Genomic DNA, 12,423 nt, shown 5'->3' with positions numbered 1-12,423 from the left:
GTGTTAGTAGATGATCTCCGTCTGGCTCTTCTGTCTGATCTCAAAGTGGATTGCTGGTCGTCTAAAGTGCTCATCATTTTGCGTTGGTTGGGCCATGAGTGGCCGGCGTGTGACTCCGTTTCTCAGAAGGTAGATGTATACTCGTCTCAGTTGATTCGAGTGGGTGAGGTTCTGGAGAGGTTATCTGCGTTCCTTTTAAGTGACTGGGATCAGTTCAGCCAAGGGGGTGATCCGCGTGTGTTCCAAGGTAAAGGGGTTTCGCTTTGCAGGTATCATAACTGGATGGGCTCCCCTTCACCAGCAAGAGAGGGCTCCGATCCCACAGGCTATGTGCGTGTTTATTTGCCGGTCAACCAGTTGCGTATGGTTGCCAAATTCCGTCTTTGTTGTTGGCCTTTGGAGGTCAACAAAGGACACCATAGGCCGAGAGAGTGCCGTACGTGTCAGGTCTGTACGTCGGGTAAGGTTGAGGATGAATATCATGTGCTCATGGAGTGTGAGGCGTATACTGAGTTGCGTAATAGGTTTCTGATTAACGTTGAAGATACTGATATGCGCAAGGTATTTCTTAATACCAATCCGAGGAAAATCGCTACTTTCCTTACTGAGGTTTTTGATGAGCGTCAACAGCGTGCTCTGGAGCCTCACGGCTCGTGAGGGCACCCGCCGCGTCGGCGGCGGAAATACTGTAACCACAATACAATATCACACGGGATGATCGGAATCGAAGGACCTAGGCAGCTTGCCGTCCGTCAGCACAAGCCAGTCGCCGTACGTGTGCAGCCCCGCCGTCGTCAGGGTGGCCGACGGCACCGTCACACCGCGGCCGCTAGGTACGAACGTGATGACGCACACCGCTGCAGCAGGACCCGCCACGGCCAGGTGCTCGCAGATTCCCAGTCGTTGCTCCGAATGGAACTTGCCTGATCAGGAGATGTCACATAAAAAGCATATGCGCAGCAGAAAAAAGTATAAATATGTATCTCCAAGTGGGGGAAGGGGGAACGGTGCAGCAGGCCGGGGAGGCGGGGGGGTAAAACAGGCCATTTTCCAAGAACATGACACACACCGCGTCGATGCGAACAGACGGCATATTGATGGTGTTGCTTGTTTAGGCCAGCGAGAACCCATTGGCCTGTTGTAAGGTGCTGGTGCTAGGTGCCTGGTAACTGGCTGCCCAAGCTGACAGATGAAGGCTCCATTGATGGGGCCGAGCGCGGCCACTCGGTCATACCGCCGCCTGTACGATGTGCAATGTGCGGTGGTGAGGAGGGTTGACGGCGGGTGGTGAAGGAGAGGAACGAGTGGCTGAGCAAACATAAGCCTCGCCTTCGGCACCATGTACGCATCCTAACGAACCACCTAATGGTGATTGCGCACGGTAACCCTTGTGCATGATGTACATGCAAAAGGTATTGAGCATTATAGTTAGCGTTATACGATCTTAGTGTTCATGAATGATCCATGGCTTCCCCGTCTTTGACGGACCCCTCCGCACTTGTGCGGACACTGTAGCTGTAACGTAGCATTACATGCTCAGTAAAGCCAGTAAAGCCGCCACAGTTGTCGTCAGCTTGACTCAATAGGACTTACCGCAAATGTGCACCACCAGTGGCCGCCTGCCGGGGGCTCCCGCTGCAACCTCCGCTGCTCCTCCAGTGCCACCACCACCAGCTGCAGCAACAGCACCAACATCATCACCATTACTAGTACTGCTGCTGCTCCCAGCCGCAGCCCCGAGCTGCCTCAGCGTCCGAACTATGCTGTCTGCCATGACCGCATCCCACAGGTTTTGAGCCTCCACGAAGTTGGATCGCAGCGTCAGCCCTATGTGTGGACACTCTTTGCCACTGCCGCCGCCGTTGCTGCCATCGTTAGCAGCTGCGGTGGTGGCAGGGCTGCCAGCGCTGCTTGATTGTGGCGACTTCGCGGCCTCGGAGCCGCCGCCGCCGCCACCACTTTGCGGCGCCGCTGCCGCTGCCGCTGCCGCAGTGGTGGTGGCCGTGGCGGGGCTGGTCCCAGTCAGTGGCGCAGCTCTCTCCTCATCCTCCTGTTGGTCGTGGTCGCGTGCAGTGTCCTCGGGTGCCGGCTCACGGGCTCGCTGGGGATGGGAGATCGGGGATCGGGATAAGGTCGCATTCATGGACAGAGAGAACAGTAGCACTACAGTAGCACTCCTTCGACGATGCACCACTCATCAGTCACATACACCCCTTCGGAACACGAGTTGAAACATGAAAAACACATGGCATTCTCCCGACCACCCGAACCCCCGCCTTTTTTCCTCCTCTCTCGCCTGGTCCATATCATCCCGGCCCACCCAAGCCCACGCACACACACACACACCTCCCTTCCCCCTAAAGCCTTGCTAAGCCCACCTGCATCGTCCAGCGGATCTTTGCGATGTACTTGTCTGATGCGGGTCTCAGTGGCAGGGGCGGCAGGTGGCGGCGGGATGACTCGGGTAGAGAGGACAACACTCGGGAGCCATGGCGTCCCACCAGGCTCACGTACCTGAGGACAGACAGACAGACAGACAGCGAGACTGAGTAACAGACAGATAGACGGACCAACACGCAGGCAAGAGAGAGTGACAAGCAGGCAGACAGACAGATAAACAGGCAAGAGAGGGAATGCAGGCATAGAGTGACGCTGGGGAAGGCAGGTGGACTGACAGTACACCAGATGATGATGAGGGCGGTCGCGGAGGGAGAAGGAAGACACCAAAACAATTCATCAAGCAGCGGTGTTCTTCTCACACCTGCCGTTATGTGTGTGTTCACCTCCTCCGAACCAACTAATTACCCTTTTGCCTTTAGCCTTCACGAACTCAATGCGCTATGCTATGCCACCAGCTCACAACCCCTCCGACAGTGCAACAGCACAAAGCGACGCGACGCAACACAATGCACGCATAACAGACCCCACCACCACCACGTGTGTCCGTCCCTTCGGGTGGCTTAGCCGTACATCGCGTAACGCAAGCCCCTACGCGACCTGACCTTAGCCAACCTGACCTGACCTTCGTGGCGCGTTGGCACACACGACCATCGCCCCCGCCTCTTTAGCCGCCAGAACCATGGGTCGGTAGTCAGAGAAGTAGTTGGGCCAGGGTCTGTTGGCATCGCGTCACGGTCAGAGGCCGGCAAATCATTGTTTTTTCAGCTGCGGCTTGCCGTTATTTCTGTCATTTCAAGTAATATTTTGGGCGCCCACTGGCTCCAAGAAAAAACTGTTTTCGGGCATGTTCCTATCATATTTTGGGACCCGCACGGGACCTGCAGGCGGAGGACCTATATAGGCGTCTTTCGGCTTCAGGTGCTTTGCGATGCGACCTGCCGGACTTTCCGCAGCTCCTGATGACGATGTCTGTTCACGGTAGCAGGTGGGTTAGGAGGTGCGCTGGCTACGGTGACTGTTTGTGTAGGTCTAGAGTCAGCGACACAAGGGCTGAAACGATTGCGGAACGAACGACAGCACAGGTGTGTCATTTCGGGCGTGAACGGACCGAGAGAAGACATAGCGGGGTATGCCGGGACCGGCAGCAGTAGGGTGGAAGAGGATGAGGGTCGCGCGGAGATGTGAGTGGCAGTGGTGGCATGGCTGGCTGCACTTGCTGCTGGCAACTAGTGTCATGTCAGGTTTCGATCGGGGGCAGCTTTCTATTGAGGCGGCAGCTTGCGTCCGGACCGATTCGGGTTCGTGGGAGGTTGTGGTCCACTGAATACATACATTTATCATGATTCGCTATAGTCTAGGCGGTTAGGATGCGAGATTTTCACTCTCGAGACCCGGGTTCGAGTCCCGGTAGCGAAAGCTTACGAGAATTATAGGCATTATATTATTGCAAACACCGATGCCCCGGAGGTTCCAGGTCGAGATGTGGCTGTATTTGCTGGTTGGCCGTTAGTGCAAGGACACATTAGTGCATAAGGTAGCCAGCAGCCAGCCAGCCCGGCACGCGGTTACGCGTAGGAAAAACGCCGTACCATAACTGTACGTACCGGGCGTCCTTCATCAGGTCAGCTTCCGTCACCAGACCTGGTGGGCAGTGCAACAGCCGCAAAAGCTGTCACACAGCCAAGAAAATCAGGAAAATGACATCATCGTCACCACCACTATGGCTGCAGTAACAGAAACATCAATCCAGCCACACAGCAAGCTAAACTCGCAAGCCAGCGCCGTTGCAAAACCAAGTGCTCCCGTCGACCTTACCTGACAGATACTCATCCATAACTCCCTGGACGTCACGATCAAACATCTCCAAGCTGAGAGCCACCGGGCGACGTAACCCCTCACCCCCTGCGGGAAGCTGCTGGTGCCGCTGCTCATGCTGTGGCAGCGACGGCGGCGATCCCCTCCTCCCCTGACTATGAACGTCCCTTCCAGACGTCTCTACACAGCTGGAGCTAGTGCTAATGCTGCCGCTGCTGTCGCCTTGCTGGGTATACGGCACAAGGCCTAACACGTGCCGCAGCAGCCGCAGCTGCAAATGGTGAGCGACCGGGTCGTCGTGGTACTCGCCCAGCAGTACGACATCGTACGAGTCGAGGGACGCAAGCAGTGTGTCGAAACTGCATGGCGATCCCTCGGCATCATACACAGCGAACGCGGAGCCCTCTTCCATGACGGCCTCGCTTGCTGTCATCGCCGCCTCCGTTGCAGTCCAGTCGTGTGCCTTTCGTGCCTTTTGGGCGCCTCCTGCGGACGTCGTTGGTGGGTGGGGTGCCGAGGCGGCGGTAGCGGCATGTCTGGGCATGAGTGGTGCCGCACGCTCGCATCACCATGCTGCCTAAGGGTTGTCTGGAGCCATCAGGAGCTCTCCCGCTCCTGGGTGAGCCAGGCTGTGAGTTACACAGCTGTACCCACAGCTGTACTGATCAAGCAGAGCACTGCACACTTTTACCCACTTGCTTGATGAGGGACGCAAACAAGCATTGAAGGAGTGATGGAATCCAACGAGCAACTGAGGAGCAACTAAGGAGCAACTAAGCAAGGAGCAAGTAACCAACACAGCCGTTAAGGAGCTTGCTCATTGGGTGCTCGCAAGGGCGTAGCTCCCGCACCCGCACAGGAGCGGAGTGGGGGGGCATCGTGGAATTGTGGTACTGACTAGCTCACCTGGTGATGGGGGTGAGGTGGGCTGCTGGTTTTGGAGGCGCCAGGGCCCTCCACACGGCCCTGGAGCCAGGGACCTGGGCTCTTGAGGCGTCTGTGCATATGGGTGCGGAGGGGGGAGACTGGGTAAGTCCGTGCCTCCATCACCACAGACAACTGAGATGGGCACCTTACATTGGTCGGTTCGGGGTCGTTTGTTGTTGCCGCGGAAGCAGTCGCCGACACCGCGGCTGCAGCAGCCGCAGCCGCAACAGCAGCAGCAGCAGCAGCTCCTGCTGCCACTGCTTGGGTTGAGGTAAACGGTGTTGAGGTACGCGGCATGGCGTGTACAGCATGAGCCACAAAAGCACTGGGTTCCCCGGTGACCGCAGTAGCAGCATAAGTACTTTGGGGAGTTGCTATTTGGTGAACTGTACGAATATGTCCTGTGACAGGAGATCCAAAAGGAATCCCGCGAGCCGCCAGTCCTACGGGAGAAGTTGACGCCGGTAATAATGGGGCTCTTCGCTCCTGGGTACCACGCCAGGGAGCTATCAGACGTATCTGATTGTGGAAGACTTGACCGGGATCAAGGCGATGTAAGGCGATGTGTTGCATTTGGGATTTGGGTTGGGCATGTGGCTGTGACGAGAGGTAAGATGCGACGCGTGACGCTGCGGGGCTCGGTGAGGAAATGGCCGTCATGATGACTGTGGATGTCACAATTGCGGATGGCAAGTTGCGCGTTTGCAGCGGCGGTTGTCGCTGCTGCGGAACCGGTAGGCCCCAGGATGTCTCACGCCAGAGTATGGACGATTTCCATAGGCCCCGCAGCGGATTTGATACGAGGTCATCTGAGCGTGCATAAAATCGACTGCACGAACCTGTGAATGATACCCCAGCATTGCTCAGAAACATTCGGTTGGAATAGAAAGTCAAAATGCCTAAGACGTAAAAATTGGTATGATAACCGCAAAAGATGCCCCAAAGAAGGAAGTCCTCAAACCTTACGAGAAGTCTTGGTAACTTTGTCGACGCATAAGGTACCGCAAACTATAGGGGCTGTTATAACATATAGTAAGGGCTGTTAGAATATATAATAGGGGCTGTCAGAATATATCGTGGCTGCTATTTATAAATAAAAATTGGTTGTGAAATCGGGACCGAAGAGGAGAATCGTCTTATGATAACAGTCAACCGCTATGAAGTGCACACTTTCCAGACGCGACAGCAGCGATCCAGTGATTTGTGATTCACGCATCAAACGTACATGCAAGGAGCAGTAACATTAAGACTTTGGATAGGAGAACACCGTATCACATCCAATTGTTCGTGGGCCGCTGCTCACTTCGCCTTCCTCTTCGCGCCTGTGCACTATTGTCGTATCCATATGGGCTCTGCTGAGTGGATACTCCGCAAGTGGTGCCCCATGTGGTGCGCTGACAAAACCCACCATCGGGCACAGGAATGGCGATCGCGATTACGCGGGATGCGTGGTTCGCAATGTCACCGATTACCATCATACTTACCTGGCCCGCTTCTCGAGGTGGTCAATTTGGCCTCGGTTGTATGATTGGCCTTCGCCTTGCACTTCGCGAGGGCTTTTCGTAGTCGGCCCTTCGGGTGTCCGGCAGGGCTAAATTTTTGTTAGGCTGAGGATTTGCGCAACGCGCGACCTCGGCACCCATTAAAGAAGTCCAGTACAAATCAACGAAAGGTCTTATACTGAATTTTACAAATATTACTCCTTGCTGTATGGAGACACGTGACAGCTATAACCTAGGGTTCTGGCGCTTCCGGTTCCGGCTCTTTGCTAATTCTAACTCTCACGCAAATGGGCGCAAGGGTTTGCTTCAGAACGATAAGCTTACAGGCCAAATGCAAAACACGCTGGACCAGCAGGACCAATTCAAAATGATCATGTTCGAGGGTCGTAGGCTAAATCCATTGTGTGGACAGGTTGCACACGAGGCACACGCTGCATGGCTGGGAGGGTACGGCCCCGTTATAGTTGTTATCCAGAGGTGTTGCGTTGGGTAGTGTATCAGCCCAGAGGTGGGTCAGAGGCCCTAGTGTTTTTACGGTGTTTCACTTACCAGAAATGTAACAGACCAGACACGACAAGGCAGGTATGACACCGGCTGTACCGATATACCGGCCGTACCGTTGCCGGCAATGGCCCATAAGGTATTCAGGGCTAGACTGTCGTAAGGATGCCTTTGGTACACACAGGCAGGATTCTTTTCAGACGTATTTGTATGTCCTCCACGCCTCTCCCCGGAACCTTTGCAGTACTTAACCGCCGCACAACCGTCAGGGCCAGTAGAACTTAGCGTGAACAGAAACTCCAGACATTGCATCGCACTTATTATAGATTACCGTTTGGTTTTCTTAACCGTGGAAGGTTTGCATGTACATGTTTATGAAACCAATTCGCCTTTGCATAGCTCAATTTTTGTAAATGAACCTTGCGGAGGACATGCAAAACATCTAACATGTCTACTTCACCTTTTACTTAATTTCAAAAATAGACTCAACGTAGAAGCTCAACTTTTGCATGAGCTCCGTGAAACGGATGGCTTCGGTTTTTGCGGAGCAACAAAACAGCAGGCACATGCTTTGCCCTGGCTTTGGAGGGGCGATCTGATATTAGATCGTCCTACTCTTGAGCCCAGCACTACGGTTATTTGGCATCGTGAGACTAGCTAACTGTGGCGAAGGGCTGACGCTCGTCTTGCGCCAGTACGCTTTGACTTAAAATGGTAAGTCAAGATCATGAGGTCTTTACACAAACGCGTCTTAAGGGGTACTGTTCAATAGTTTCGCGAGGCATTCGGAACGCAGCCCGCCATTAGGAACTAGCACTTGAATGCAGTTATGCTCCATACACAAGACCGGGGGTCCCTCAAGCTTTAAGGGGAAATCACAACCGGGCTCCTCTCTTCGGTTTTCCCCGTGTCGCATATTGAGGTTTTTATCCGTATACGCAAACAAGCCTGCACGCAGACATACCTTGGACGACTTCTGAACTTGCAGCTCTGGGTCGAGTTTGTCTTATCTATTTATGAGCTCATCAGGGATCCTAACAGTGGTTTCACTGCGATAATTACTTCGAACTCTACGTATTTCCTTGCGGGCGCATCTCGCTTTTATCTAAATGGGAGCTCTCAAGCTGACCCAATTTGACGGCATTTTTTTATCATCATCAAATCCTTCAGGTCCCGCACCTCTGCACAGCCTATGCTAGCTGCCGCACGCGATCAATTTTACAGGCGTGGCTGCTTTGCTGGTTGGTTTAGTGCCACCCCGCAACGGAGCAAAACACATGGCTATAGACGCGCACAGCCATCCTTCCCTATCCCGTTCCCATCGCACCAATGCTGACGCATGTGCGCCGGTCCATAATGACACGCACGCAACACACTGCATGACACAGAGGAGCCCGTAACGAACTTCCCGAGTCTGTCCTCTGCACACACACACACACACACACACACACACACACACACACTTGCACCCACCATCACGCGTAATGCGTCCGATGGTCACACGCCTGCCCCCCCATCACATGACCCACATCACATCATGTCATGTCCCCAGCAGGAATGAGATCTCCCATCGTCCAGCGACTCAGTTGCGAGCAGTCCAGCTGTATGGTTGCCGCTCCGTACCGCAGACGTGCGTATGTACGAATCGGCACACAGACATACGTGAATGGCTGCGTTTGTCCTGGGCCAGCTGCCAGCCTGGCTGGAGGACCGTTGGCAACCCATTCCCGAGCTGCACCCGCCGTCGCCGTGTCCAGGCTTAGAACTTCTACACCCTGATTCTGTCGCGTACGGTACCGATGACAGCAATCGGGATGTTCACTACTATGGCGGCGATGGCGACTTTGGTGGCGACGGTGGCGACATCGCCGCCTGTGTTTTATCCCCATCACCCCCCGGCATCCCCAGCGCCCACTCTTCGCGCTGTGTGCGGAGCCCCCTTGGAGGGAACGTCACCAGCAGAGGAGGGGGAGGGGGTGAGGGCCGCCTGGCCGCTGACCACGTCTTCGGACATCGCCCACATCGCCCACATCACCCGAACGAACTAAAAATTCCAGAAAAAATCTTCTTGAAGCAGCAGCAGCAACAGGAGGGATTGTCTCCAATGCCGCCGCCGCCGCCGCCGAAGCAGCAGCAGCAGTCGCAGCAGCAGCAGCGGGTTCCTAACACTGGTGCAGCAGCAGGAGCCCCCACTGCCGCCGCTATGCCGCTGCAGCCGCCGCGAGTCGCGGCAACCCAAAGCCAAATCGCAAATACCCAGCACCGACTGTACGATCAACAGCAGCAACAGCAGCAGCACCACCACCACCAACAACACCGCCAAGAACAGCCGCAACGCCATCACAACCACCACCACCACTACCAACAACAACAACGCAACCAGCAGTTTAACGACAATAACCAACATCAATATCATGCCGATTATTATCATTTACAACACCGGCAATACCAATATCAGTATCAGAACCAGCAGGAGATGGACGTCCAGGAACTAACCATCGTCCCGGTGCATACGGAGTCTTTTGCACCCACCATCATCATGGCGGCAAAACCGACTGCGGTTTCGGCTGCGGCCCCCGTTGATCCAGCAGCGACCTCCCCGGCCAGTACGGCACGGTATTGCGGCGCTACTGACGATTGGAATCATCAACAACATCAACCTCAATATCAACATCAGCCGCTTGAGACGCTGCAACGTCCCATCCATCAATCCGGGCCGAAGCAACCACTTCACCAGCAGCCGCTACAGCCGCCACCGGTGTGTCATCAGCCACGACTGGCCCCTGCGCCGCGTCCTCTCCAGCTACAGCCACAGCGGCGTCCACTTTTCCAGGAGCCGCCGCCGCCGCAGCAGCAGCCGCAGCAGGACGAGAGGCGAGGACAGCACCCGGGGGAGCCGTACCAAGTGCGAGTTGCCGCTGTGGAGGCAGTGGCCGCTTTGCGCGAGGGCTTGCTGCTCCGGCAGCTGCAGATAGCTGCCGCGGCGGGGGAGCTCCGGGGCCAGCGGCACCAGCGGCAGTTGGCGGTCACGGAGATGGCGGCGGCGGTGCGGGAGGCTGAGCTGGCGGGCCGGGTCGCGGAGCTGCAACAGGCCGCTACAGCCCGTGAGCAGCAGCACCGGCAGGAGCTTGCAGGGGCGTACGACATGGCGTCATGGATTGCTGTACATGCTGACGGCGCTTTATGGCCCGGTAGCACCGGCGGAGCGTCTGAGCAGCGTCGGCAGCAGCAGTGGCAGCAGGATATGCAGGAGCGGCGGAGGCAGGCCGCAGTGGCAGCGGCAGTAGCAGCCGCAGCGGAACAGGAACGTCAGCTGCAGTGGCGGACAACGGCGGCGGAGCGCCAGGCCGAAGCGGTACTGGATCTGCAGCGACGGCGAAGAGATGAGGTGGACCGCCAGGCTGCGGCGATAGTAGAGGAAGAGGCGGAGCGCCAGCGGCGGCGGCACGTCGAGATGGCGGAGAAGGCGGCTGCCGTATTGCAGTACGGTGAGCAGCGACGGGCGAATGTGGCTCGCCAGGCGACTGCCATTCGTGAGTCAGACAGCATGCGGCTTGCTGACGTGGCGCGGTGCGCGGTGGCGATGGGGGAGGAGAGCCAGCGGCGCCGGGCGGAGGCGGTGAGTCATGCCGTACAGGTTGGCGAGCAGCGGCTAGCACGGCAGGCGGCGGCTGAAGCACAGGCGGCGTTGTACGGCGAGCAGCGACACCGCCGTCAGGTCGCTGCAGCAGCGCAAGCGGAGCAGGCCGTACAGTACCGCGACTGGGAACACCGTCACATGCAAATGGCGGTGGCGGCAGAGGCGGATCGCATGGCGTGCCTCCACCACCAACAGCAGCTCGAAGTGGCTGACCGGGTGCTGGAGGCGGGTGCCCAGCAGCAGCGACGGCACGCGGAGGTGCTGCGAGGCGCGGCGGCAGTACGGCACGAGGAGCAGCGGCGGCGGCAGGCGATAACAGACCAGGCTATTGCACTGACGGAGCTTCGGCACCAGCAGCAGGCGGCTGTAGCACAGCACGCCGCCGCGTTAGCGCGGCTGGAGCAGCAGCAGCGGCTGGAGCTGTTGCTACTGCGGGAGCATCAGCTACAGCAGCAGCAACAGCTGTGTAAGCAGCAATTACAGCTGCGGTATACCGCTACGCCGGAGGTGTCGAGTGATATGGCGGCACCTCCGCCGCCGCCGCCGGCGGCGGAGGGAGGGAGACTTAGTCCGCAGGGCCCGGATGGTCCCGCTGCGGCGGAGCTGGATTGGGAGGTGGAGAGGAAGACAGCACTGGGGGGAGACGTATTGGCGGAAGGCGGGGTGCTCTGCATGTGTCAGGGAGCTGCCGCTGCTGCTGTAGGAGATGGAGGTGGAGGAGCGGAAGCGGAAGCGGAGACTGCGGCGGCGACATTGACCGCAACCGTACCTGCCGAAACGCTAACAGGAGGTATAGCAGCAGCAGTAGCATCGGCAAGTTTGGGCCCGTTAGCATCAATCGTACCAGAAACCCTTGATCATGCGGTCGAGGCCTTGGCTGTAGTCTCAGCCACCCACGCCGCCGCGGAAGCAGCAGCAGCAGCAAGGGGGATGGGAGTGCTGTCGGTAGCAACGCCGTCAACAGCGGTAATGATAGCAGCGACTGCAACTACAGCAGCAGCAGTGGAAGTGCCTGCGGATACAGGTATCGCAAGAGCAGCAAGAGCAGCAGCAGCAGGAGCAGCAGCAGCGGCAGCTGCAGCTGCAGGAGGAGCAGTAGAATCAGCGGCATCGGCAGCAGCATGGGGTTTAGTTCCAGCAGCAGCAGTCTTGGCGATAGCGCCGAGCACGTCGCCGCCAGCCAGCACAGCAATGAAAACAGCTTATGGCGCAGACGCACCTGAAGCAGCGGCAGTAGCGGCAGTGACGGCAGCATCAGTAGCAGCAGCACCCAGAACAACATTAGCAGTAACGCAGCAGCAGCAGCAGCAGAAGCAGCAGCAGCAGCAGAAGCGGCACGCGGTAGAAGGGGCTCTTCCGCCACCGCATCCAGCAGTAGCAGCAGTAGCCCCCGCGTCGGTTGCCACTGCTGATGCTGGTGGCGACGATTATGGCGGCGAATGTGTGGATAGCGACCACAGCCAACAGGACGGTAGTTATCTAGACGCGGACAGGACTTCACATCAGCACCTTCAAAACGTACAAAAAGGCGTCCCGGGTGCACGCCTGGATGCGCTGGAGAAGCGCCTCTCTGTCATGCAGCGACGGCTCGCCGCCAAGGAGCGCACCTTTGTCGCCGCGATGACGATGATTGCCGAG

General features: G+C 57.1%; 2 protein-coding genes across 2 annotated transcripts; one reads left to right on the top strand and one right to left on the bottom strand.

The window, feature by feature from the left end:
- Positions 1-705: 705 nt before the first annotated feature.
- VOLCADRAFT_95888 (uncharacterized protein) lies at positions 706-6,620 on the bottom strand (the record flags this gene model as incomplete). Its single annotated transcript, XM_002954914.1, has 9 exons — positions 706-923; positions 1,594-2,101; positions 2,379-2,514; positions 3,023-3,115; positions 4,005-4,041; positions 4,216-4,701; positions 5,122-5,212; positions 5,293-5,348; positions 6,551-6,620. The coding sequence occupies 9 exons, from the start codon at positions 6,618-6,620 to the stop codon at positions 706-708; spliced, it is 1,695 nt and encodes a 564-aa protein (XP_002954960.1).
- Positions 6,621-7,856: 1,236 nt separating this feature from the next.
- VOLCADRAFT_95887 (uncharacterized protein) lies at positions 7,857-11,542 on the top strand (the record flags this gene model as incomplete). The annotated part of the gene is made up of 3 exons (XM_002954974.1): positions 7,857-7,859; positions 8,836-11,043; positions 11,489-11,542. 3 exons carry the CDS (start codon positions 7,857-7,859, stop codon positions 11,540-11,542), a joined length of 2,265 nt encoding a protein of 754 aa, XP_002955020.1.
- Positions 11,543-12,423: the final 881 nt, after the last annotated feature.

This window comes from Volvox carteri, assembly GCF_000143455.1.
Source record: "Volvox carteri f. nagariensis unplaced genomic scaffold VOLCAscaffold_47, whole genome shotgun sequence".
Classification (NCBI taxonomy): Eukaryota; Viridiplantae; Chlorophyta; class Chlorophyceae; order Chlamydomonadales; family Volvocaceae; genus Volvox; species Volvox carteri.
The sequence above is the reverse complement of the archived record's forward strand: the minus strand, read 5'-3'. Positions and strand labels throughout refer to the sequence as shown.